This window comes from Agaricus bisporus, assembly GCF_000300575.1.
Source record: "Agaricus bisporus var. bisporus H97 unplaced genomic scaffold AGABI2scaffold_9, whole genome shotgun sequence".
Lineage (NCBI taxonomy): Eukaryota > Fungi > Basidiomycota > Agaricomycetes > Agaricales > Agaricaceae > Agaricus > Agaricus bisporus.
Window position 1 is genome coordinate 488,657 of NW_006267372.1, and position 21,849 is coordinate 510,505.

Below are 21,849 nucleotides of genomic sequence, written 5' to 3' on the forward strand. Positions count from 1 at the left end.
AGTACTATGATACCGATCGCAGTCAGTATTACGGTACCTTGACTCCGAAGGGAAACAAGTACTATGATACTGTATCAAGTACTATAATACTGATCACAGTCAGTATTACGGTACCTTGATTCCGAAGGGAAACTAGTACTATGATACTGATGTAGTCACTGGTATTATGACTCCCAAGGGAATGAAGTACCGTGATACTGTGTCGCACGGTACCGTAGTTCTCGTTTCCCTTGGGAATTGAGGTACCATGATACTGTGCGGTGTTATGGCCCAAGCCGTTTTACGCTTGAAATATGTCTTAGCTATGAGCTATAGCTCATTACAGGCTTAGCTACATCATCCTATAACCCTTACTCGTCACTCAGCAGAGTATACCATTCATTGTGAGTCTACATGAGGGATCACCGGCTCCTATATGGGAAAACTGTACCATTAGGGAAACTATAGCCTTTAGCTATGACGAACATATGTCTAGCTATAATGAGCCTCTGCATGTAGACCAAGCTAAGCCTTGGCCAGTCGTGGAATGACATGTAATCTTAGCGAGTGCGGCTAACATGTGGATCCTATACTCCCAATGGAGAATCCAGCTTGATCGCACTTCGATCCGATGAAGATCAGAGGTAGCTCCATAAATCCGACATTATATGGGGATAATAAACCCTAGCTCCGACTCTGGATATTCAGCACATGGACCTGCTTCCATAAAAGGTCAATTGGAAATAGTAGCTAAGCGTTGCCGTGCGGCAGCTAAGAATAGATCAGCACAACGTTCAGCCTAGGTAGCGCAGCTAGGAACTCAAGATCGCTTAACATGAACTGTTGAGTTAGTCTTCGCCTGTAGCTCCTGCCGATAGAGTACCATATGCTCTATGACGACTCAGCTAAATCATATGACATAGATTTCTCTTTTTATTGGACAGTAGATCCGTAGCTTCATTATCACATGGACTTAACATTTCCTTTAGTACATATTTCCTTTTGTAACGACTTGTAGCTAAAGCTATATAAACCCCCCAGGCGAGCACAGAGAGGCAAGGAACCTTCTAGGAACCTCTTGCTGACGCTTCGCTCTGAGGATTGTGAAATTAAAGTAACAGTTAACGGAGTGTAGTCAGGATAAACTAGCTTGAGAACATTCTAAGGGGCCTTGACCTCAGCTAAACAGTTAGTCGAATCAAAGCGTTAGCTTTTCGAATTCACTAAGTTGCCAGTAGTAAGATAGTTTAAGAGACTAGCCGGGTTGACATCGCAGCTTATATCCAGGAGAGGTATAAGTCGGTAGCTTCTTTGGTTGCTGAGACGGAGTCAGTAGCTTTACCGGCGGGTTTAGCCATTGCAGCTCTTTCCTGAACGCTATTGGTTGGCACTTAGCGCTGCGAACGCACGTAGCTAGAGTTCCAGAAGTTAGCCGGTGGTTATACAACTACTAGCTAGAGAGTCCAGCCCCTTCCTTTGTCCGTTGATCGTCCTTCTTGCGCATACAAAACCTTTATATTGCATTATCTCCCCACGAACTTGCATTACGAGCAGCAGCTATAGTGTTAGTGGTGTTGTTATTTCTTAGCTACACCATCTATACCATTACTGCCTCTTTAGCGGGACAGTATCATAGTACTCAAGTACCTTGGGGGCCGAGGTACTCTGATACTGTCTTGCATGAGTATCACAGTACCTCGATTCCCAGCGGGATTGAGGACTATGATACCGTGCGAGATAGTATCATAGTACTCCATTTCTGAGGACTATAGTGTTTTTCGGTGCTTGAAATGGTTGAGTACGGTGGTATTGCCTCACCCGAGGGACGGGCAGTACTGTGATACTACCCTTCTGAGGGTGGGAGCGGAAGGTTTAATGATATCCTAGTACTACATCCAACCAGTACTATAATTTGATGACGCCAGGTACGCTAGTACTTTATCTGCTGGTCGATAATGCGCTTACCAAAGCGACCGTGAGAAGCGAGACACGACCGTACGTGCGCGTAGGAAACGACATAGCGTGCGAGTCTCATGCGCTATTTGATTGTCACCTATGTGGAATCTTGATGGACATCGGCTCGGCCCCGGGCCGCATCGGGTAGAAGGCTTCAGTTGGCTCGGGCTTGAAGTAGCTTGAAGCTTCAGCTTCACTAATGGCATGGCCACACATTACTTGGCGAGTCTCAAGCTAAGCTGTTTTTAATGTATGTCAGTGCCGGCCCAATGTCTAAAGACTCGAGAGTCCGCTCCATGGGCAGTAACAAGCATTTTTCCCCAGATTATTTGAGGTGTATTCGACCTGCGGCCCGGTATACAAGTCCTCAGTAGTATGGAAGTTGGGCATTAAATTTGTGCGATATGGGGGTCACCTTGATTGACGATGAGATGGTCGAGATCATTCGGGGCGCTAGAACTGGGAGGATAGCAGCTGTGAAAAGTGTTTAGACAAGTTACATTAGGATAGAAAGATACTACGTGCGGCAAGAGATATTTTCGCCACTACCTCTAAATAAGGGCTATCCTATGGGTTGCATATATAAATCAGTAGGTATGGTAGGACAGCGAAGCACCTCAATCCGCGGTAACGATATTGGCTACGGTCAAACTACCATTACCAAAGTGAAGAAAGCGTCCTGTATCTTCATCAAAATCAAATAATTCCATTGTATGATACACTTCCTCAGGTGGTAGGATTGATATACGGGTAGATCCACCACTTGGTGACTGGCATGTGTAGTCCCATTCATGAACGACGCGCGAAATTTTATCTGTCCAATGACATATGAGCGAGTTGAATATACCAAGTTCAAGGTCGATGCCCAGGTCAAAATCTCCTGGAATAGTGCCTAGCTCGACCGTCCATGGAGGGAGAGTGCGTTCATGGGGCACAACGACTCCGTGGAGTGTTTTGGTGTCACTGAAATACTGTTTCCCAGCACAAGTGACTAGTGTTGCCTTAGGTGCCCAACGGGCCTGGTAAGAGACAATTTCAGCCTCGGGAAGTTTGATTTGATGCAAATGTTGGAGCGAAGTTGATGACTCGATGTTGAAGATATGATAGGAAGATGTTGTGTCACAGTAAAAGGCAAGAACATCCTCGTTGATGAATTCCAAGTCCTATTCATAAGTCCTCCATATGAGTGAAATTACGGGCCATGATTAGAGGGCCCACAGACCGAAGGATAATTTTCCAAAGGGTGAATATGATATTCCATCAAGGGGTAATCAAAGCGCTCCAAGGCTTGTCTATAATCAAAGATCTCGAGTTGTGGAGTGGTAGACAATTCGTGCCCTCGCTCTTGAACAAAATAGCGGTCGTTTACAGCATCTGATACAAACTTTGAGTCGATCTGCTGGGGGTTTCGAAAGGTGGCAATAATTTGAGCCACGAGAGTCGCACTGGCGCCATGGCCGGTGAGATTGACTTGACAGATATACACCCAGGTAGACGGTAGATCACCCTCTGAGGGAGCGTAAGTTCCGTGGTATATGATACTCAAATGACGCACCTTTGTCAACAATGAGACTGCTTTTAAAACGGAAAGACAATCGTGGTGCTTTATGGTCTATCCATAATATGGAATTCCCAAAGACTCGACAGTGGCTGGTGCGTGGGTCAATGTTTCTGGGATTTAACAGGGGACGTTCTTCTAGATCGCTGCTGTCTAAATCGCTGAAATATACATGCGAATTGGCGCGAATTTTCAGAAGCCATCGACCACCTGGAACAAATAGTGTATTATCGTAAGCGGTTACCAGGGGAAATTCTTCTCGACTGCGAAGGTATAATTTCACAGGGGAAGTACTCCTAGCGCGAATTCGTCGCATGCTCCACTGCTCGAGTTCAGCTATAGTGTACTCTTCCAGTTCTTCTTCAGGTGGGGCGACAACGTGTTCTTCGCAGAGTCGATGAATACGGTCATACCAAAACTGTCGTGTCATTGTAACAGAACACAAAGTCTGACACGTCTGCCATGTATCAGCATCCATCAAAAATCATGGAGACAGAACGCACTTTCTTGACAGCCGATATGTCTGAGCTGTCTATATACATGAGAATCCAAGAGAGGACCTCGATGGGCAGCGACGTGAGCCTTTGGACTTCCATCGTTGTTAGTTGAAATTCTTCCGTCTGTTGACAAGATCACCGTTTGCAGCAAGTTTGTAACGTTTCTGAAATAACTAGACCGTCGGCTGTCTCCGAAAGAACCCTGATGATACAGTACGGCCCTCGAAGAATCGCCAAGTCAGTCTTTTAGGAAATGGAGTGCATGGATATAAAGCTTCAAACTTCAGCATCTCATGGTGTTCATGCGGTGCATTGCGGACAATGGCCAGTTTACTGTACTGACATGGCAGGTGACTCGACGCGACTTGTCACTGTGTGACTTGGAAACCAATTAAACAGTCACGCGTCTGGCTGTCACAAGTATGAGTTCACCAACAACGCCCGTCTCCCGCCGCACCTGGCCAGAAAGCCATCGCCCGCTCAACTCGTCTCCTCTGGTTTCTCCCTCTCCATGTCGTCGCAAAGAGTCTCTATTCGAACACCGACGTTCCCAATTCAAATCCCAAACACCAACAACAACATCCTCATTGTTCCGTAACCCGTCTCTACCTCCTTCTCTTTCATCTTCAAGAACAAGACTGACTACACCGAGTACGACTCGCACTCGACCTTTTTCTCATATTGGTTCTTCTGGAAGGACTACCCGCAGTTTACCTGGTTTTAATTCGACTACACCATCTTCTATTGGAACGTATTCACCTTTCAAACACCCGGAAGATCCACAAAAACAATTACTTCGTGAGAGACTTAAAGCAAAATGTCTTGATCGTGTTGAGAAAGCTAGAGCCCGTGCTGTCAAAAAACGGAGATATACAGGTTATAGTGATCGGAGTAGTGACGGATTCGATGCTGATGAAGAAGAGGATAAAATGGATGAGGAGGATGAGGAAGATGATGATGCTATCATGGGAGATGAGGTATTGTTTTTTTCTCCTTCGTTCGAATGGTGGCTTATGAGTTTGTATTTTTTTTTAAATAAAAAAAGCTCTTTCGTCGAATTATGCTTCAAACAGATCGGAAAATAGATCACCAATTTCGATTATCATACGCCCAAGAAGTCGGTTCATCTTTCGATCCAGATATTGAAGACGTCAATGAATGGGAAAACCTCATACAAGGTATATTATCCTACCTTTTCGCAAAAGTTTTCCTCTCAACTAACCTTTCTAGACAATCGTCAACAAAACGTAATACCAGAAGAAAATATTGATGATTTTGACGACGACGAACTCGAAGCTTATGCCGAGGAATGTGCTCGACAAGCCGCATTAGATGAATGGGCTGATATACCAGAAGAAGATTTGTTTCAATTGCCAAGTGACCTCGATGATACCCTTGAAGATTCTAAAGCTCGCGATGATATGGACGTTTCATAAATCAAAACACAATGTAGTATTACTTTGACTGGAATAAATTAAAAGGTTGTAATCATGTTTTTCTACGTCAAAGGCGGTTGGAGCTTGACGCATCATGGAGGTGGAGTTGGTTAAGTGCCAAACACATTGCTCTGCCTCCGGTGTTATCCTCTATATTCCATTATATTAATGTACATAAAAATATCCGAGTCACTCGTCATATATCTTTTCAGCATCATCACCTTCCGTACCCAAAAGGCGGTGTCTAATCTTCTCCGCTACCGCTGGGCCATAAACAGGTATGTTAACTACCACCATCACCATCGTGAGTTTTACATACGAAAAGCCAATAAAACAAATGTGATATACCTCCGTGAAATCCTGGTAGATATTTGATGCCCTAGAAATTTGATAGTATCAAAAAACACGACTTGGAAACGATTGATATAGTGTACCTTGTGATATGTACCCGTTTTGTATGTAAGAAGCGTATCATTCCATACCATATAATGCTAACAAGTGAAAATGAAAGTCAAGTTACAGTCGTTTGAAATGCTAGTACCGATACTTACCTTGTGCCCTACATTCCTCGCTACAATCTCATAATCAAATTCATATGCTGTCATTCTCTCCATGTGAATTCACAGGATAGATGAGGGAGGACGTACAGCCGGGCATGACGATCTCGATAACACTTGAACGTTTGGAGGGTGGCATCCATAATTGATGCTTTTTTTTTTTGAAAAGATATCAACGGTGTAAAGGAATAGGGACAGTTCACTTACTGTGAGTCCATTTCCGTGTACTCCGACCATGATCTGGCCACAGATAATGAGTATCATAACACGCAAAAAAAGAAAAGAAAGAAATGGGAAATGAGGGAAGTAAACCAAACTCACTGTACTCCGCGAAACCAACCTAATCTGTTCCCTCAATCCTATCTCCTCCATCCTCACAATCTGAAGTTCACAAACCCCTCCCTCCTCCAACGCCTCCAAAGCTTCAACCAGACTCTCATGACTCTCCTCATCCAATCTCCTTCCCGTCTTCTGTCTATTTAAATATATCACGACTGGTTTAGAAGATTTTACATGAGATGGTGAGATGACAGTGCGATTGGTTGGGGATTCGAATGTGGGGATGTATCCGAGGAGGTTGAGTGTCATTAATTTACGAATGGGAGACCAGAAACCTTCGTGTTCGGGAGCTGAAGTGGATGTGGGATCGAAGGTGGCGACTTTGAGTTCTTGAGTGCCTGCGATCATTTTCGACCAGCGACCACCAAAGGGACTAGAAAAAGAACGAAAAGAATGAAACACGATATACTCAAAAGGGAGGAGGGTGGCTTAAGGTGCTTACTGTTTATGTGCAGACATCCGGTTCGTGATTAACGCTCTATCAAAGACGATCGTAGAATTCAATCGTATGAAATCTAGCCATTGGTCTCTTTCTTCAATGACTGCGGCAGGAAATGCGGCCCGCATGAAAGGTCCAACGAGGCGTGATTTATCTCGCCATTTACCCTCAGTTACAATCTATTGGTTTGGGTGAGTGAACTAAACAGAGGTGTGAGGATAAATAATGCTCACTGGGAGCAGAAAACGTTTGGGCCATTCTAGTAGTTCTGGGTGAAAAGCCCCGCTTTCGTCGAGCCCGATACGTGAATAGACACGCCAGCCTCCGAGTATGATTTCCCCCCACCAATGATAATAGTGCTTTACGTGTTTATTGAACGTTTTATTTTATTTTTCAAAAAAGTAAGTACTCACACCCATGAATTGAGGCACATCATACATGATCCAACTAAAGCCATCTATCCGTATAGCAGAATCGCCTAAAAGACCTACGAGTTCATCGGGAGTAATAAATTGAAAATCCTGTTACATATTTTGATAAGGTTTTACAAAATGCAGAATTTTTTTTACCTCTGCATTCGGCTCTCGTTCTACAGGCTGCTTGTCGTCCCACGGTTTGTCGACGATGTGCTCCTTCTTCTCGGGGAAAGCACTCCTGTTATGGGTTACGATGTAGAATATGCTGTTGTGTACGACGAGGTTATCGAAAATGGTAAAACCGTGTGTGGTCGCACCGTTTGGAATGGTGGTTTCGAGAGAGGATGTTAGACGTGTGTTGTTGGTAGTCGAGTGGAATGAATCAGATGAATCAACGATAGGGCTTCTTTCGACTCCATCGTCGGGAGAGTTGCTTGATGATTTCTCTGCAGATGGTATATGAGAATTGACGTTCTCTTCAACCAATACATTCCCAGATGTCAATTTAAATTTGTTGGATGCTGCGACTTTGAATCCATGCAGTTGCGTAGGTAGGTCGAAATCTAGAAAAAATAAACCCAAGAAGGCAGCAGAGAATAGTGATGCTAGCACTCCCAGTGTCAGGCAACGTCGGAGAAAGGGCATAACCAGGGTTAGAAGCAGCTCGTGAATAGTTGTCCTGTGGGAGATATTATCAGCCTTCTAATCCCATGTACAAACATAGTCAGATTTCTTGACGTTCAGCATGACTGCCATCAGTAGCAAAAATATCAGCGTCCTGAATAACTTCAGGCACAAAGTCTCACCACCTCAGATGCAATGTGCACAACTGTGTGGTTGAAAGTTGGGGATCGCATACACCGTTTTCGCCGTCGTGACATCATCTGTTAACTGAAGGGTGGATTTCCCATTCGGATAATATATGTTGTCAACGCTGGAAGTATGAGAATAGCCTGGGGGTGTCTCGCGAACGTAGATTGCCTCATGTCGAATGGAAGTTGATAGCAGAACATGATGCCAAGCTGTTAACGGGGTCAGTGCATGTGAGTCTTGTGCGATGCCGTAACATATGTAAAAGCATGATCTGGTTACGCTTTTGCAGAGTCAGTGTAGTGAATTGATGTAACATATAATGGCAAAGCTGGGACATACGAGGGAGGGCGTCTTTTGACGCTACCCTCGGGATGAACCGGCTAATATTTCTGATCAAATCGGTCACGTTAAGCACTTAAGCATCATTGGCGTACACTAATCAAAACATCCTAGGTGAGCTCCTTCGCCACGATGCGCCTCAGAATCCCTTCTGTACATTTCAAGGCAAAATTCTCACATTCAAGCGCCCAACAGATATGGATTTAAGGGTGACGAACTGTGACTGTTCCGCCTAACCATGTCCGTTCAAGATGCACTCGAAAATTTGGATATCTGGGCGAATATCCTTCAATACTTCAGAATATCTTTGCAACTCGATTCTGATTTGGAAGCCAAGGAGAAACGAAAGTGTCTTCTTCGGATCGCTCTTCTTTCACCATCTCTTACCTCACCAGCGCTGGATCTCCTATGGCAAAGCATGACATCGCTCGTGCCCGTCACTCAGATGATCAACGTCAACTCAGAACTTTTCACCTTGTTTTCCATTTTTGATTTTTCAGCAACTCAAGGAGGGTACTGGGTATGTCTCACTGAATCCACCTACACTCTTAGTTTGCGTACTGACTCGAGCTCCGAACAGACATTGACATATCCCACCATTTCCGATCAAGTTCGTAGACGCGCTGATAGGTACCTGTCATGTATCCATCATTTGCGCCTCACAGTTGGTCCTTCGAAGGAAATGGGGGTAGTGTCAATTCTTAGCATGGCTCTCGGCGTCAACCCATTACTACCCAGATTAAAGTCCCTCGATCTCGACTTGTGCCAATTGGATGGTGTTGGGACGGCGTGGACGTATGCTATAGGAAATTTGGTTTCACCTTCATTGACATCTATCTCGTACACTGCTGCAACATTGGTTCACAACCAGGGAATCACGACGCTTCAGTCTATGTTTCATTTGCGAGCTTTGGCACTACGTCGTATCGTGTATCGCGGCCCACTTTACCGGTTCATCCTTAAAACTTGCCGGTTGTTTCCGAATTTGGAGGTACTAAAACTCATCCATGAGCCAAGCGGTCCCAGGCTCCCTGTTCAAGGGGTGATGCGTAAATTTTCGATCGCCTTTTTTTTCGAGCAATTTCGAAATCTCGTAGACTTGGAGATCGACCTCAGGCTATTTCCACGTATGAACGCAGCGATCACTTTATCACCTCTCCTTCAGGCGCTTTCTATCACTGGAAATTCACCTGACATTGGAGAGTTCCTTTCGGGAAATATAAAATCATCGTCTCTGCAGTCACTCACGGTCACTATGCTTGAACCACCTAATCTCGCTTGGAAAGTGGCATGCGACAATGTCGCGGCTAGTTATCCCCAAGTGCATTCGCTCAGTTTCCGCCGAGACAATCCCACACCATTTCAGAAAATGCTGCCGGATGACCTGTCTTCTCTCATTTCAAAGCCAACGATGCTATCTTTGGAACTCCATGGCATATCTCATTGCTTCACCGAGGCAACTATATACGAATTACTGAACTCCTGGCCGGATCTGCAGACTCTCTCAATAACCGATGACTATACCACATATGTTTCTGCATCTCTCCTGATTCACCTCTCTCAAGCAGTTCATCTACGTACCATCAAGCTTCCACTTGATATAACGTTCCTCGAGGATGAACTCTCTATAACGACTCCCCTCGCACACAATCGCGTAACAGAACTCACCATCACCGATCTCAAGGTGTCACCATCATTATCTTTGGAGAGAAAGATCAAAGTAGCAAAAAATCTTCAGATGCTATTTCCGTTGCTTGAAAGGATTATCACTCACTCATCTTCCTCATCCCATAAGACCTACATCATGGAGTTGGACGAGCTATTCCGTTCATTCCGTAGTTCCATTGTGACATATCTGTGGAGAACTTCAAAGAGGCGATCGAGGACAAAAGAAGAGACTGCATAATACATAATAGTGGCCGAATTATGTACATAGATCTAACTCACGTTGTGTTAAGATCACAAGTTGTAAGTATTGAAGTAGTTCGATGGCGCGGTGGAGCTCGCGGCAATCTCCGGCCTGCAGAGACAAAACGATGCGGGGATTGTCTTACTTGCACTCACACTCTCTTCGCATTATCATGATGTCCATGTATGATACTATCGGCAACCTGGACGTTTGGACGGAGATCATGGAGTATTTCAAGATATCTACCACACATGACTCCGATTCCGAGGTCAAACAGAAACAAAATGCCTTGCTTCAGATCGCTTTGGTGTCCCCATCTCTCACCGCTCCTGCTCTAGACCTTCTGTGGCATACTATGACTTCACTGGAACCCGTTACGAAGGTACTCAACTCGGAAGCAGAAGTGGTCAGTTTCCAGGATGATCAAGGAGGTCATTGGGTATGTGGCGCGCTGTCTTCCGAAATCAGTCGTAGATCAAAGAGTTGACCCGGAGCTTCAAACAGGTGCTAAGACAGCCTCTGACCTCAGAGAAAATACAAGTACGGGCTTGCAATTACCTCTCGCGAATACGTCATTTGCGAATTAAAGTCGGATCTTTGAAAGAATTGCGAGTGTGGTCCATCCTTGCCGTGGCCCTCGGGATCAATCCATTATTGTCGAAGATAGAGTCCCTCTATCTCGATCTTTCCAAAGCAGCCGATATAAGTACATGGCTGTATCCCATAGCAACCTTGCTTTCGCCTGCCTTGAGGTCTATTTCATATCATGCCGCATCCTCGGCACATGCGGCGGGCATCATAACTCTTCATTCGATCTCCCGCTCCCGGTCGTTGGCATTGACTTGCATAGAGTATCATGGGCATCCATTCGCCGAACTTCTCCAGCAATGCCTGCTTTTTGATCAGCTGGACATTTTGACATTGAATTTCGGAAATCAGGCCATTGAACGTTACACTCAAGCTCCCGCTGTCATTGCCGATATATTCGATGCTCTTGGTAGCCTCAAGGATCTGAGGATTGACCTCCGAGTCTTCCCTCTTCGCAACCAGGACTCCCCAAGCAAACCTTCTCCAGTTGCTCCTCTATTACGCAGTCTCTGTATCACAGGGCATGCGGGTGACTTACTGGAGTTTTTGCTCGATGGTATTAAATCACCTACATTGACTTCCCTCGACATTTCGGTGGTCAATGCAGATGGCTTAATCTGGAAGACCCTTTGCGATCGAGCGACGGCCAATTTTCCCCAGATGCATAGCTTCTCCCTCGATGCTACTTCTAGTTCTGGCAGCATTCCTCAATTGTTGATGCAAGATATTTCGTCGCTCACTTCCCGAGAGATCATGACGTCTTTTCGCATTAATGGTGTCCCTCATTGTATTAACGACATCAATATTCCTGGTCTCGTTAGGTCTTGGCCAAGACTTCGCAGTTTCATGATCCTCAATGACTATGGGATGTTCTTCTGCGCAGCTGTTCTTGCCGAACTCTCTCACCTTTCGCGTCTTTCCGAAGTAGCCCTCCCTTTGAATCTGGTAGGCCTTCAAGATCAACTGCCGGTACTCGCACCAGTTGCCGATTGTCCATTGAAGGAGATAACGATCACGAAGTTCGGCGACGCACCATCTAGTTTAGATGGGAAAATTGACCTCGCGAGGAGTATGTTATCTTTATTCCCGCTTATTGACAGGATTTACGGCTCCGAAGAATCTCAACGAGGATATCTAACCGAAGTGGAGAAGCTCTTGAGCGCATTTCATAGTACGATTGCAATGCAGGCTCGTAGGCGAGCTCTACGTATTGGGCAGAAGAAACCGGTCTCTAAGGGACGTGCTGTGAAACGAGGCGACTATGAGGTATTATAAATAAAGAGCTTCTTTAAATTCATTTTTGTAACTTTGAACAGGCTCCTACCCAGCGCTCGACAAAGTCACGCACGTTTGGCAAATAGGGCCAAACACCTCGTTAAGAGGTGTGCTCACTTTGTGAGCGGCTGGCACCACTTGTCATTCGGCCATCACCGTGATGGATTCCCGCGCGAGACTTAGCAGATATACGATTATATAATAGTACTTAACCTGATTACACATAATGTGACCGTAACACTGCCAAAATAGGTGAACGTAGTTGAAGCTCATGCTCGCGAAGTGCTTCGTTGATGAGTTCCGCATCCTGCTGGCTTCGAAGATTAATGTATATATGTAGTACAGTAATCAGGCCACTTTTTCCCCATCAGAATGCTCCTTCCTCCCCCAAACCATACTCCGAATGCATTCTACAGTGTGATCAGTACTCTCGAAACAAATAACATCCCCCTCGAGAATCTAATCCGTCGCTCATTGCTTGAACCAGGGGTGGCTGATTCACAGTATGTTGACAAATTTCTTGAAGACTTACCACGCTTGCTCGGATGGCTAGCGCACCATGAACAAAGTCGCGAGATTATGAAGCAGTGGACGAAAAAACAATATACCGAGGGTCTCACTTCACAGCTACGAGACCTTACAAAGCCTGACAAAGGATTTCATTTCAATGCGGGATCGATAACAGCTGAGAAGATGCAGGAATGTACTATTGAAAAGATAGCCCAAGGCATGGAGACCCATGCACCGGATGTTTGGGAGTTGGTAGGAACATTATTGGAAGCAGATCCTACACACGCTCGCCATCGAGAGAGAGAATGCGAACACCGAGAGAGAGAGAGGAAGACTCACGGTCTCTCAAACAAACAAAGGAAACGGAAGAACATTTCAGATAATGATAATGAAAACGAGTTTAGTTTGGGAATCATAGAGGATGATGAAGACGAACCGGAAGATATCGAGGAGCAGCTTGAGAAACAGCGGCTCTCACTACTGCGTATCGTAAGTTTCAACCTCGAGAAGTCGATCTTCGTATTGCTTACCATATTTTGACTAGAAACGAGTTACTTGCATCAGCATCATGATGCAGGCGACTAACCAGCGATGCAATTCTATGCAAGCATTGGTTGGGGTCTTTCTCCAGTCGTCCAACGTCCCTGAACAAACTCGAAATTTTCTGTCCCACCTCGGTGTCTCAATTTCTGTCACCACTATTAATCGTGCAATTAAAACTCTATCAAGAGAGGCTTACCGTGAAATCCAACGCGTTGGAGCTACCCTCATGACGTCGTATGCCTATGATAATTTGGACGTCGACCTTGTTCATTCTACTCCAACTGTGGAGAGCACGACGACAGACACCCTCGTCCACTTGACCACCGCTTCCATGTTTCCTTTACACCCGATGACTACAAGAGAAGATCTGCAATTTTCAGACTACATTCAGGAACTCGCTATCGATCCTCCTCTTCCCCCGACGATAGTTGAATTAATGACTAGCCTTCCACCTAAATATAACAATCTCGACAACCAGGGACGATCAATTCAAGATCGTTTTAACTCTTGGAAGTTTTTATTCGACCTTATCACCTATGGTCCCCCCGGCTTTTCTGTATTCAAAGGTCAATTGGGAGAGCCAGAAGAAGTTGACTGCATACCTCTTACGAAAATCAAGCAAGTGCCTCTTCGTGCATCGAAAACAGGTCCAAGTACACCAGCGAAGAATGCCACAGTCATGGAGGAATTCTTTCGTCAATCTAATGTCGGAGAAGATCCCCCCCGCTCCACCAATAACACCAGTAATGAACAAGATCGTGGCCAAGCATCTTCGACTCGCAATCCAGTCAACCCTGGAAACTTTGTTATCCCTGTCTTCGGTGATCTTTTAACCGGGCAACATATTCACAGTCTCCAAGCCTCCAGAATCAACGACGTGAGTCCAGTCAAAAGGTTCCAACCACAGATCTATTGTCACGGATGGTTTCATGCACGCATGGCATGTGCAGATGCCATATGGAGGCGACATATCAAATCCACGGATGCGGACAAGGATCCTACTAGCCTAATCAAATATGTCATACAGATTCGTCCTCTGGAAAAGCACAAAATCCACACAAATCCTACCTTTCGCCAGCTTCACGAGGTCATAGTGCATATCGGGATTGTTCTTCGGCTTGATGCTTGGCGCGTGGAGGTGTGTCGTCGTCACCCCGAGGTTTCGTCACTCGAGGAATGGGTTAAATCAAATCCCAATTGGGAAGAGCTTGTTGAAATTGCTGTTGCGCTCACAGACGTCTTTATTCCAACACCGGATATGTCATGCGACACTCGAAAGGATGATAGTCAGCGCGACAAACTTTTTGAAATTACCAGAGCTTACCACAAAGATTTCCTTCTCTACGAGGAAACGATTTACTCCATGAATCACGGGGATATGGGACGACTCGATGCATGCCTCACAGAATGGATCTTTTATTTCATGGGATGCGGTAAGACAAAATATGCACAAGAAATCCTTCATTATCTCGAGAACATGTATGTCCTATATCCGAAACCATTAGCGTCAGTATAATCCATTTTTTTTCAAGCTAGTACTCACACTACTTATAGAAATGCGATCCGAATGAACTCCCTTGTGAACCCTACCGGTCGCAAAGATCACTTTCGAGGAATCGACTGGGTTATAGAACATAATAACCTTTATATCAAACAGATTTTCGGCGGCTCAGGTTCAAATCATACGGTGGATCGAATGATTGCTGCCTCGCCTTTGATTGAGGTGTACAAAGATATTCGAGGACAATTCGAGCAGATGTTCTGCTTGACTCACAGGACTAGTAGACATTCACCGCCGAAAATGAAAGTCACATTCGCGAAGCTGCAGCGATATATGGAGAAACAACAAGCAAACGAATTTATTATGGGTCGAAATGCAGAACACGTTTTGATGGACACTATACAAGTCGGTATGACGAAGCTGATGATAACAACAGAGCAAGCCCGAGCCAAGTTGATTGCCAAGAGGGAAAAACAGGAGCAGTTGAGAGCCGAGGCAGAGCAGTCAAACATCGGATTTGATAACATGCAGAGGGGCGGCAGAAATTACGAGAGAGACACGGAGGAAGGACAAACACCAATAGAAAACACAGAGCCTGAGACAATAGAAGAGCCCGAGATAGTAGAAGAGACGGAGACGGTTGACGATGATGGCAGCTTATTTGTCGACGAGATTTTCGGATAGGGGTCGTGTTCGCGAGGAGGTTGTCCTTGGAGAGGGTGAACCGTTGCAGCATAGGAATTCCAATTGAAGTACTGCTGGTACGAATCGAGCTGATAAAGATGTTGATATATGGGCGGCAGTTTCGGCGGAGTAGGTGCTACTGTCGTAGAGTCAGTAGAAACAGACAATTCCGCCCCGGGAACAGCTGCTGAAGAGCTACGGGCAAGGAGATTGGTTCGCGAACCCTCAGAGGCATTTTCTTGATCTAGAGAAGCAATTAGTTCCTGTTTTACCGTCTTGGACATTTGACACGATCGTTCTGATAACTCAGTCATAAAAATCCGAAATAAAAGATGATTTTAAGTACTTACGATTGTGGCCGACTTGTCTACATTGCCGACACCGGTTCGGGGCGCGCTTGGGACGTTGTTGAGAGAGGGGATTGGAAGGGTTGAGGTTGACCTTGGCATCGGTGCTAGGGACTGAGGTAAGGACGACGCTACTTGGGACCGGGATAGCGGTAATGTCATTGCTACTCGGGACCGGGATATCAGCGCTACCCATTGAGATATCGACGCTAATCGTGACCGAAGTGTCAATGGAATAGAGGGTTGAGGCCCCAGGCAATTCGTCGTTCTTGAAGGGAGAAAAAGTTTTAAGTAGTTGCAACAACGACGAGCCACATAGCATGACCCATTCCTTGGCCCAAGTCGTTTCTTTAAGCAGCGAACAAACCTCTGGGAGTTTACCAAACGTCCAACATGCTATAATTCGATCAACAATATCTTCTGACATGAGCAGCTGAGCTCCAAGCCGTCGACGAACTACCCCTGCCCCAAGATGCTTGATAGCTTGAACATCTCGCCACTTGTGGATTGCCTCCCTAACAGTGGAACACTGAGGATTTTGTTTGTAGGTCGTGGAGATAATTGATCTTCGAGTGGAAGAAATCTTCTTTGGAGTAGGTATGTCGAATTCAAGAAATGCGTCCTTGTTACACCGGTCGCAACAAAAGCGAGCTTCTCGTAGTCGGCATCGCTGGCATCCTTCAATTGCTGCAGGGTCGCAGCGGTGATGGCCGTCGGTTACTACAGCCTTACAGTAAGACAACTGGGCAACGGACTGAAGAAAGACTTACTTTGTTTATCATTGGCAAAGTATAGCTGAGGAACCAGACGTCGACAGGAAACGTACGATGGAAGATTAACATAATCATCCATCGCAGTACCGGGTTGAAGGCCAGGTGCTTTTCCTTTCCGTGTATTCGTCGGATCCTCCGGTGCTATTTCGGGCTTGGCATACCGTCTTCGGCATTCAGAAGACCATGTGGCGTGATCATGATCAAGGGAAGTCGATGTTGACGTGTGATCAGAAGCCTCATGGTCAACTTCCATCACTTCCCCGTGATTGTTGATGGCTGGTGGTTGAACTTGAAGCCGTGGTCGTTGTCGACGACCACTTTGTAAGTCTCCTTGCTTCCGTTTAGAGCCTGCTGACTTTCTCCCTTGACTAGTATCTTTTTTTTCGACCAGTAGGATACCAAAGCCTTGTCTGCCCGGGGACCTGGCTGCACGGCCAAACCGCTGCCATAGAGTACAAAGGTCGCAGGTAACCTTGTATTGAACCACTACATCCATGTCCCCGATATCCATTCCCTGGACTTCGGTGAGTATTATTTGATGGAATTAAATTGATAACTTACGAGACCAAAGGCATCCATACAGAATAGGCCCCATAAATCCCTTCTTCGAAAGTGCGCGGCCATCTCCTCGCGATATTCCTGGCTCATTGTCGAATGAAACCAAGCGACCTTCAGATGGTTTTCTTGCAGGAGCCGTTGGTAGAAAAACTCTGTGGCTTCCTCCGTCTCCTTGATGTCATCGAAGAAAACCAGGAATTTCTTGGGTTTCTCCATGCCGTCCTGCCAGTTATATGGGATCAGAAAACCAAGGTCTTGATATGACGACGAGGAGCAAGTTAATTCGCGAACGACCAGTGTGACGTCTGGTCGATCATTCGAGCATAGAATCGGCGTCAAATTATCTGAGTTTATGTGCAGGAGGCGGCGGATTTCAGTTATAGTAGGAGGAGGAAGAGTGGCAGAGGCGACATAGAAGGGAACGGGCTCGGGAATAAGGTAGCGTATAATTCCGACTGCCAGATAGTGCTTGCGGAAACGACCCCACTGACTTATACAGTGGCCTTCATCAAACACAAAACCAAGGAGACGACGAGTGAAAGACGGCCTCTTCCAGAGGTCCTTGAGCTCGTCGCTTGTCACCAGTATCTCTGGATTGGTGACAACAACCTCATATTTTCCCCTTTCAACGTCCTGGTTTCTTTTTGGTATGTTTGACTAGCTTTTCCAAAGAGAGAGCTCACCTTAAACGTAGCAGATGTCGCATTCTCGGCTGCAATGGCTATAGCCGAAATGCCGGCTTCGACAAGAGTATCGACGTTCTGTTTTGCAAGAACGTTGAGGGGACTGACGACGAAAAGGATCTTCTTCAGGCCATCTTCTTGGGCCATTAGCAGGGGCATCCAGAAGGAGAGGGTTTTCCCTGCTCCCGTCGGCGCACAACCTATAACATCCCGGCCTGCATAAAACGCTTTTGCGGCTTCGATCTGATACCAACAAGGCCGTTTTTGCAGTCTTCGTTGTACCAGGTTGACTATATGTGTTGTCGTCCAAGGGGATTGGGAGGATTCGGCGCGTGAATGTACGGCGGGCATACTTAATATCGAGGATAGGTTGATTTAGCGTGACGCGACTAATTAGTCTAATTAGCTTAATTAATGAATTACATATGCTCTCAATTTGGATCTTCAGTCCTATTTTAATCGTCGGTGATGGCCGAATCACATATGGTGCCAGCCGCTCACTGCGTGAGCAAACCCTTACTTTGTTCGTGTTTGGTCAGGTCCTCTAAGGATCGAACGCACGTGAGCGAGCTGGGTAGGAGCCTGAACTTTGAACAGCCCGATAGCACTTTAAAAATAATAATATTCAAGTTTTACATACGATACGCAGATAAGATAAACGTGAACGCGTAAACAGTAGCGCACCCAATGTGCAAGTGTTCGTCACCTGATTTCGCCGACTTACCTTATTGGTGGTCACAACTTTTCCGTCATGACATTGATCATTGATCTCATGTTTTGTTAACTACAAAAGTCCTGGGACACCGACTCCATACCTCGCCCTTTTAAATTCTTAAATTATGGGACATGGAGAGGCTTGCAATTGCGTACGTGCCAACCTTTTTTACAATGACGTGTAGCTTACATGGAGACTGTCAGTATGATATCGGACTTCTTTCATCCCAATGTTGGAGGTGTAGAGAACCACATTTACATGCTAAGTACGGAGTTGATAAGACGTGGTCACAAGGTACGTTTTGCACTCATTTAGGACAAAAGTTCGCATATCTGAGGTGGACCTACACAAAGGTTATAGTGATAACCCACGCACATAAACCAGACCGCGTCGGTATTCGCTGGCTTCTTCCATCTCTCAAAGTCTACTATATACCCTTTATACCCATTGCATCCTCGGCCACACTCCCAAATTTCTTCACTTCACTACCGTATCTTAGAACCATCCTCTTACGCGAACACATACACTTAATTCATGCTCATGCCAGCTTATCCTCGATTGGACATGAAGGCATTCTACATTCGCACCTCATGGGTATTCGGACAGTCTTCACTGATCACAGTCTCTTCGGCTTCGAAGATGCGGCAAGTATTTTGACCAACAAACTTCTTGTCGCTACTCTCAAAAACGTGGATGCGGTCATCTGTGTCTCACATACCGGGTTCGTACTCGCTCATTGCGTATTGCATCAGCTAAATAGTATATACAGGCGGGAAAATACTGTTCTACGAGGGCAACTATTCGAGAAAGACCAAAACGATTCTACCAAGCTCTCTGTTCGACGAAGTGTTTACGTAATCCCTAATGCGCTCGTCGCGGAGCAATTCAAGCCACGCCCGCCAGAGCCTAGCGAATTCAGTGCATTTATCCGCGCCTTACGATAGGGGATATGAATGACTAATATTCATTTTCAGTCACTATTGTCGTTATCTCCAGGCTCGCCTATCGAAAAGGTATCGACTTACTTGTAGCAACTGCTCCTCGTATTTGCGCCGCATTTCCCAATGTAAGATTCGTCGTTGGTACGTCGCCTTCCCGCCAAACGATGGAAATCTTGAGTTCACAGAAAGTCTAACAAAACGATAGGCGGTGATGGTCCCAAGTTGATTGATCTTCTCCAGATGCGCGAAAAACATTTATTGCAAGATCGTGTCGAATTACTAGGCGCAATACGTCATAGTGATGTCCTTTCGGTGAGTAAACCCATCGAAATTCACTTCTCAACTTAACTCAAAATTCTGAGCAATAGGTCTTGTCCCGCGGTACAATATTCATGAACACATCCTTGACAGAATCATTTGGCATAGCCATTCTCGAAGCTGCCTGTGCCGGTTTATACGTCGTATCTACTCGGGTCGGAGGAGTACCAGAAATTTTACCACAAGACATGATCAGTTTTGCTGAGCCAGATGCAGATGGTATGTATATGGTCCCTTTCTCATATAAGACTGTATTGCATCAATATAGCTTCATGAGTTACGGGACCCATGAGCATGGGACTACGAAAACTGATTTAGCGAAATTTTTTTCTTTTCTTCCTGACAGACGTCTACCGTGCTATCTCAGAAGCCATTACACTGGTCGCAGCAGGAAAACATGACCCGATGAAAGCACACGAACGCCTAAAAACTTTTTATGATTGGCGCTTGGTTGCCGCAAGGACTGAAAAAGTATACACCGCCGTCGTTCAGTCGCCTCAAATGGGATTGGTGGAACGCATTCAAAGGTACGTCGAGATGGTTTGTGTCGTGGCGGAAAATTAATTTCCATTAGGACAATGGATTTAGGTCCTTGTGTAGGACCCATATATACGATAATCCTGTTAGTTGATTGCATATTCTTCTTGGTGTTGGAATGGTTTTATCCAAGAGAGGACCTGGATTACGTAGAACATCATTGGGATGATGATGCACTTACCCAGCTTCAGTCCCTGTCGTATAGTAGGGAGAGTTAATGAATAGAATGGGGCATTTTTCTTCTTTGGTTGCGATGTAATAACCGTAGCCTCGAAAACTTTGTTTCATGAATTCATCAATCGTACTTTCGCTTTTTGATTTGTTATGTGTCATTGACTGAAATCCATGAACACCGAAGCCCTGAGCTGCCTCACGAAGTCACAGGCCAGATTTGTCGCTCAGAAAAGTAGATTCCCGAATATGGGATATCGATTGAAGGATCTGCCGGAAACATTACCAAGCCATACAGCATGTATGGCTACTGAGGGTCTTCTTGTATTCTAGATGAGACTGTACGGTAGAAGGGGAATGAGTTGAGCAGGTCTGAGATACGGGACCAGTTTGTCGTTAGATCCCGCGTCGTTGTGATATCCGGGCTAAGTAATAAATTCGGGTGTTTCCTAAGATCGAAGATACGTCCATTGTGCTACTTTCAGTTTCTTCTCATCCAGAAATATCCGGTATCTCCAACTGATACGACAAGTTCGACATCGGCTCAACTCTGTCAAAGTAGTACTGGTCATTGGCCGATAAAATTAGATAGGACGGCAATCCTACAAACAGTCATACTTTGTACACCTGGCATCAGAGAGAATTATTCTACAAAGCTCGGTACATGCGCTATCGGAGGTATAAAAATACTTCGTCACGTACTACTGACGAATCGAGCACCTGTGACCGAACTTGCATTGACATACGCATCAGAAAGCCGTCGTATAACGTGCTGCATGGTCCATCAGGGAGGATTGTGACGTTTGTCAGGTAGCTTCAAGTTCTAGCCCATCAAGGATTATTGCCCACGAAGCAATTTTGGAGTTGCTACACTGCAAGCGTTGACGACAGACCGTCTTGTACGCAAAATCCAATCCTATTGATGGTGGATGAATCGTAGTATCTCCCATTCGTTTGCCATTTTGGGTCACGGAGGTTTAACAGTAAACGAGATACGAGCATTGAAGATACCCTGTTCAAAACCTTAATTCAACTGGTTCAGATAAGTCGTCAAGTCAACGAACGCGTTCACAAGTATGGTCGCGGAACCGCGGCTTAATGGCTGTGGAGAATAGAAAGGTAAGATAGAAGAACCTGATATTCATCTAGTTTAGAATTATACGCACACCACCAAGCTATATCAGAACCTGTAAGTCAATGACACACATGATGGAGACTGTAGGAAGGCTTACGAGAAAGGTTAAAATATTTCCAACAGTTAGCGTCGCCATCGCGCTAGACCAGATTGTCATTAGATCATCATCCGATAGCCATCGACTTACGCAAAGTACAAAGTACCTGAAGAACGACAATGTTATCTCAAGCTCTTTCAGAGCTGAAGAAAATACACACCATCTCGCATAATCGTCGTCAATACTCCAGGGCCCTTTCCACTGGGAAGTGTGAGGGTCTTCCACAGTGTCATCG

At 45.5% G+C, this 21,849-nt stretch overlaps 8 protein-coding genes across 8 annotated transcripts; 5 read left to right on the forward strand and 3 right to left on the reverse strand.

Annotated features, from left to right (window-relative positions):
• Positions 1 to 2,552: 2,552 nt before the first annotated feature.
• Positions 2,553 to 4,089, reverse strand: AGABI2DRAFT_120584 (hypothetical protein; the record flags this gene model as incomplete). The annotated part of the gene is made up of 4 exons (XM_006463715.1): positions 2,553 to 3,098; positions 3,158 to 3,444; positions 3,491 to 3,950; positions 3,997 to 4,089. 4 exons carry the CDS (start codon positions 4,087 to 4,089, stop codon positions 2,553 to 2,555), a joined length of 1,386 nt encoding a protein of 461 aa, XP_006463778.1.
• A 320-nt stretch (positions 4,090 to 4,409) lies between these two features.
• On the forward strand, positions 4,410 to 5,481 carry AGABI2DRAFT_187264 (hypothetical protein). The gene is made up of 3 exons (XM_006463716.1): positions 4,410 to 4,967; positions 5,036 to 5,168; positions 5,221 to 5,481. The coding sequence occupies exons 1-3, from the start codon at positions 4,413 to 4,415 to the stop codon at positions 5,424 to 5,426; spliced, it is 894 nt and encodes a 297-aa protein (XP_006463779.1). The 5' UTR covers positions 4,410 to 4,412; the 3' UTR covers positions 5,427 to 5,481.
• A 134-nt stretch (positions 5,482 to 5,615) lies between these two features.
• Positions 5,616 to 7,884, reverse strand: AGABI2DRAFT_208690 (hypothetical protein; the record flags this gene model as incomplete). The annotated part of the gene is made up of 11 exons (XM_006463717.1): positions 7,331 to 7,884; positions 7,175 to 7,282; positions 6,995 to 7,120; positions 6,765 to 6,940; positions 6,305 to 6,695; positions 6,191 to 6,223; positions 6,074 to 6,134; positions 5,978 to 6,024; positions 5,845 to 5,917; positions 5,775 to 5,786; positions 5,616 to 5,713 (listed from the first exon to the last, which is right to left on the reverse strand). Exons 1-11 carry the CDS (start codon positions 7,820 to 7,822, stop codon positions 5,616 to 5,618), a joined length of 1,617 nt encoding a protein of 538 aa, XP_006463780.1. The 5' UTR covers positions 7,823 to 7,884.
• A 683-nt stretch (positions 7,885 to 8,567) lies between these two features.
• On the forward strand, positions 8,568 to 10,235 carry AGABI2DRAFT_120587 (hypothetical protein; the record flags this gene model as incomplete). Its single annotated transcript, XM_006463718.1, has 1 exon — positions 8,568 to 10,235. One exon carries the CDS (start codon positions 8,568 to 8,570, stop codon positions 10,233 to 10,235), a length of 1,668 nt encoding a protein of 555 aa, XP_006463781.1.
• Positions 10,236 to 10,413: 178 nt separating this feature from the next.
• Positions 10,414 to 12,101, forward strand: AGABI2DRAFT_120588 (hypothetical protein; the record flags this gene model as incomplete). Its single annotated transcript, XM_006463719.1, has 2 exons — positions 10,414 to 10,677; positions 10,743 to 12,101. 2 exons carry the CDS (start codon positions 10,414 to 10,416, stop codon positions 12,099 to 12,101), a joined length of 1,623 nt encoding a protein of 540 aa, XP_006463782.1.
• Positions 12,102 to 12,680: 579 nt separating this feature from the next.
• Positions 12,681 to 15,339, forward strand: AGABI2DRAFT_74833 (hypothetical protein; the record flags this gene model as incomplete). Its single annotated transcript, XM_006463720.1, has 4 exons — positions 12,681 to 13,009; positions 13,176 to 13,693; positions 13,922 to 14,660; positions 14,709 to 15,339. 4 exons carry the CDS (start codon positions 12,681 to 12,683, stop codon positions 15,337 to 15,339), a joined length of 2,217 nt encoding a protein of 738 aa, XP_006463783.1.
• A 1,191-nt stretch (positions 15,340 to 16,530) lies between these two features.
• Positions 16,531 to 18,051, reverse strand: AGABI2DRAFT_152855 (hypothetical protein; the record flags this gene model as incomplete). The annotated part of the gene is made up of 4 exons (XM_006463721.1): positions 16,531 to 16,600; positions 16,621 to 16,973; positions 17,021 to 17,650; positions 17,701 to 18,051. The coding sequence occupies 4 exons, from the start codon at positions 18,049 to 18,051 to the stop codon at positions 16,531 to 16,533; spliced, it is 1,404 nt and encodes a 467-aa protein (XP_006463784.1).
• Positions 18,052 to 18,476: 425 nt separating this feature from the next.
• Positions 18,477 to 20,429, forward strand: AGABI2DRAFT_208693 (glycosyltransferase family 4 protein; the record flags this gene model as incomplete). Its single annotated transcript, XM_006463722.1, has 9 exons — positions 18,477 to 18,566; positions 18,619 to 18,709; positions 18,769 to 19,136; positions 19,185 to 19,333; positions 19,390 to 19,497; positions 19,562 to 19,668; positions 19,725 to 19,893; positions 20,021 to 20,201; positions 20,249 to 20,429. The coding sequence occupies exons 1-9, from the start codon at positions 18,547 to 18,549 to the stop codon at positions 20,427 to 20,429; spliced, it is 1,374 nt and encodes a 457-aa protein (XP_006463785.1). The 5' UTR covers positions 18,477 to 18,546.
• Between the last annotated feature and the right edge of the window lie 1,420 nt (positions 20,430 to 21,849).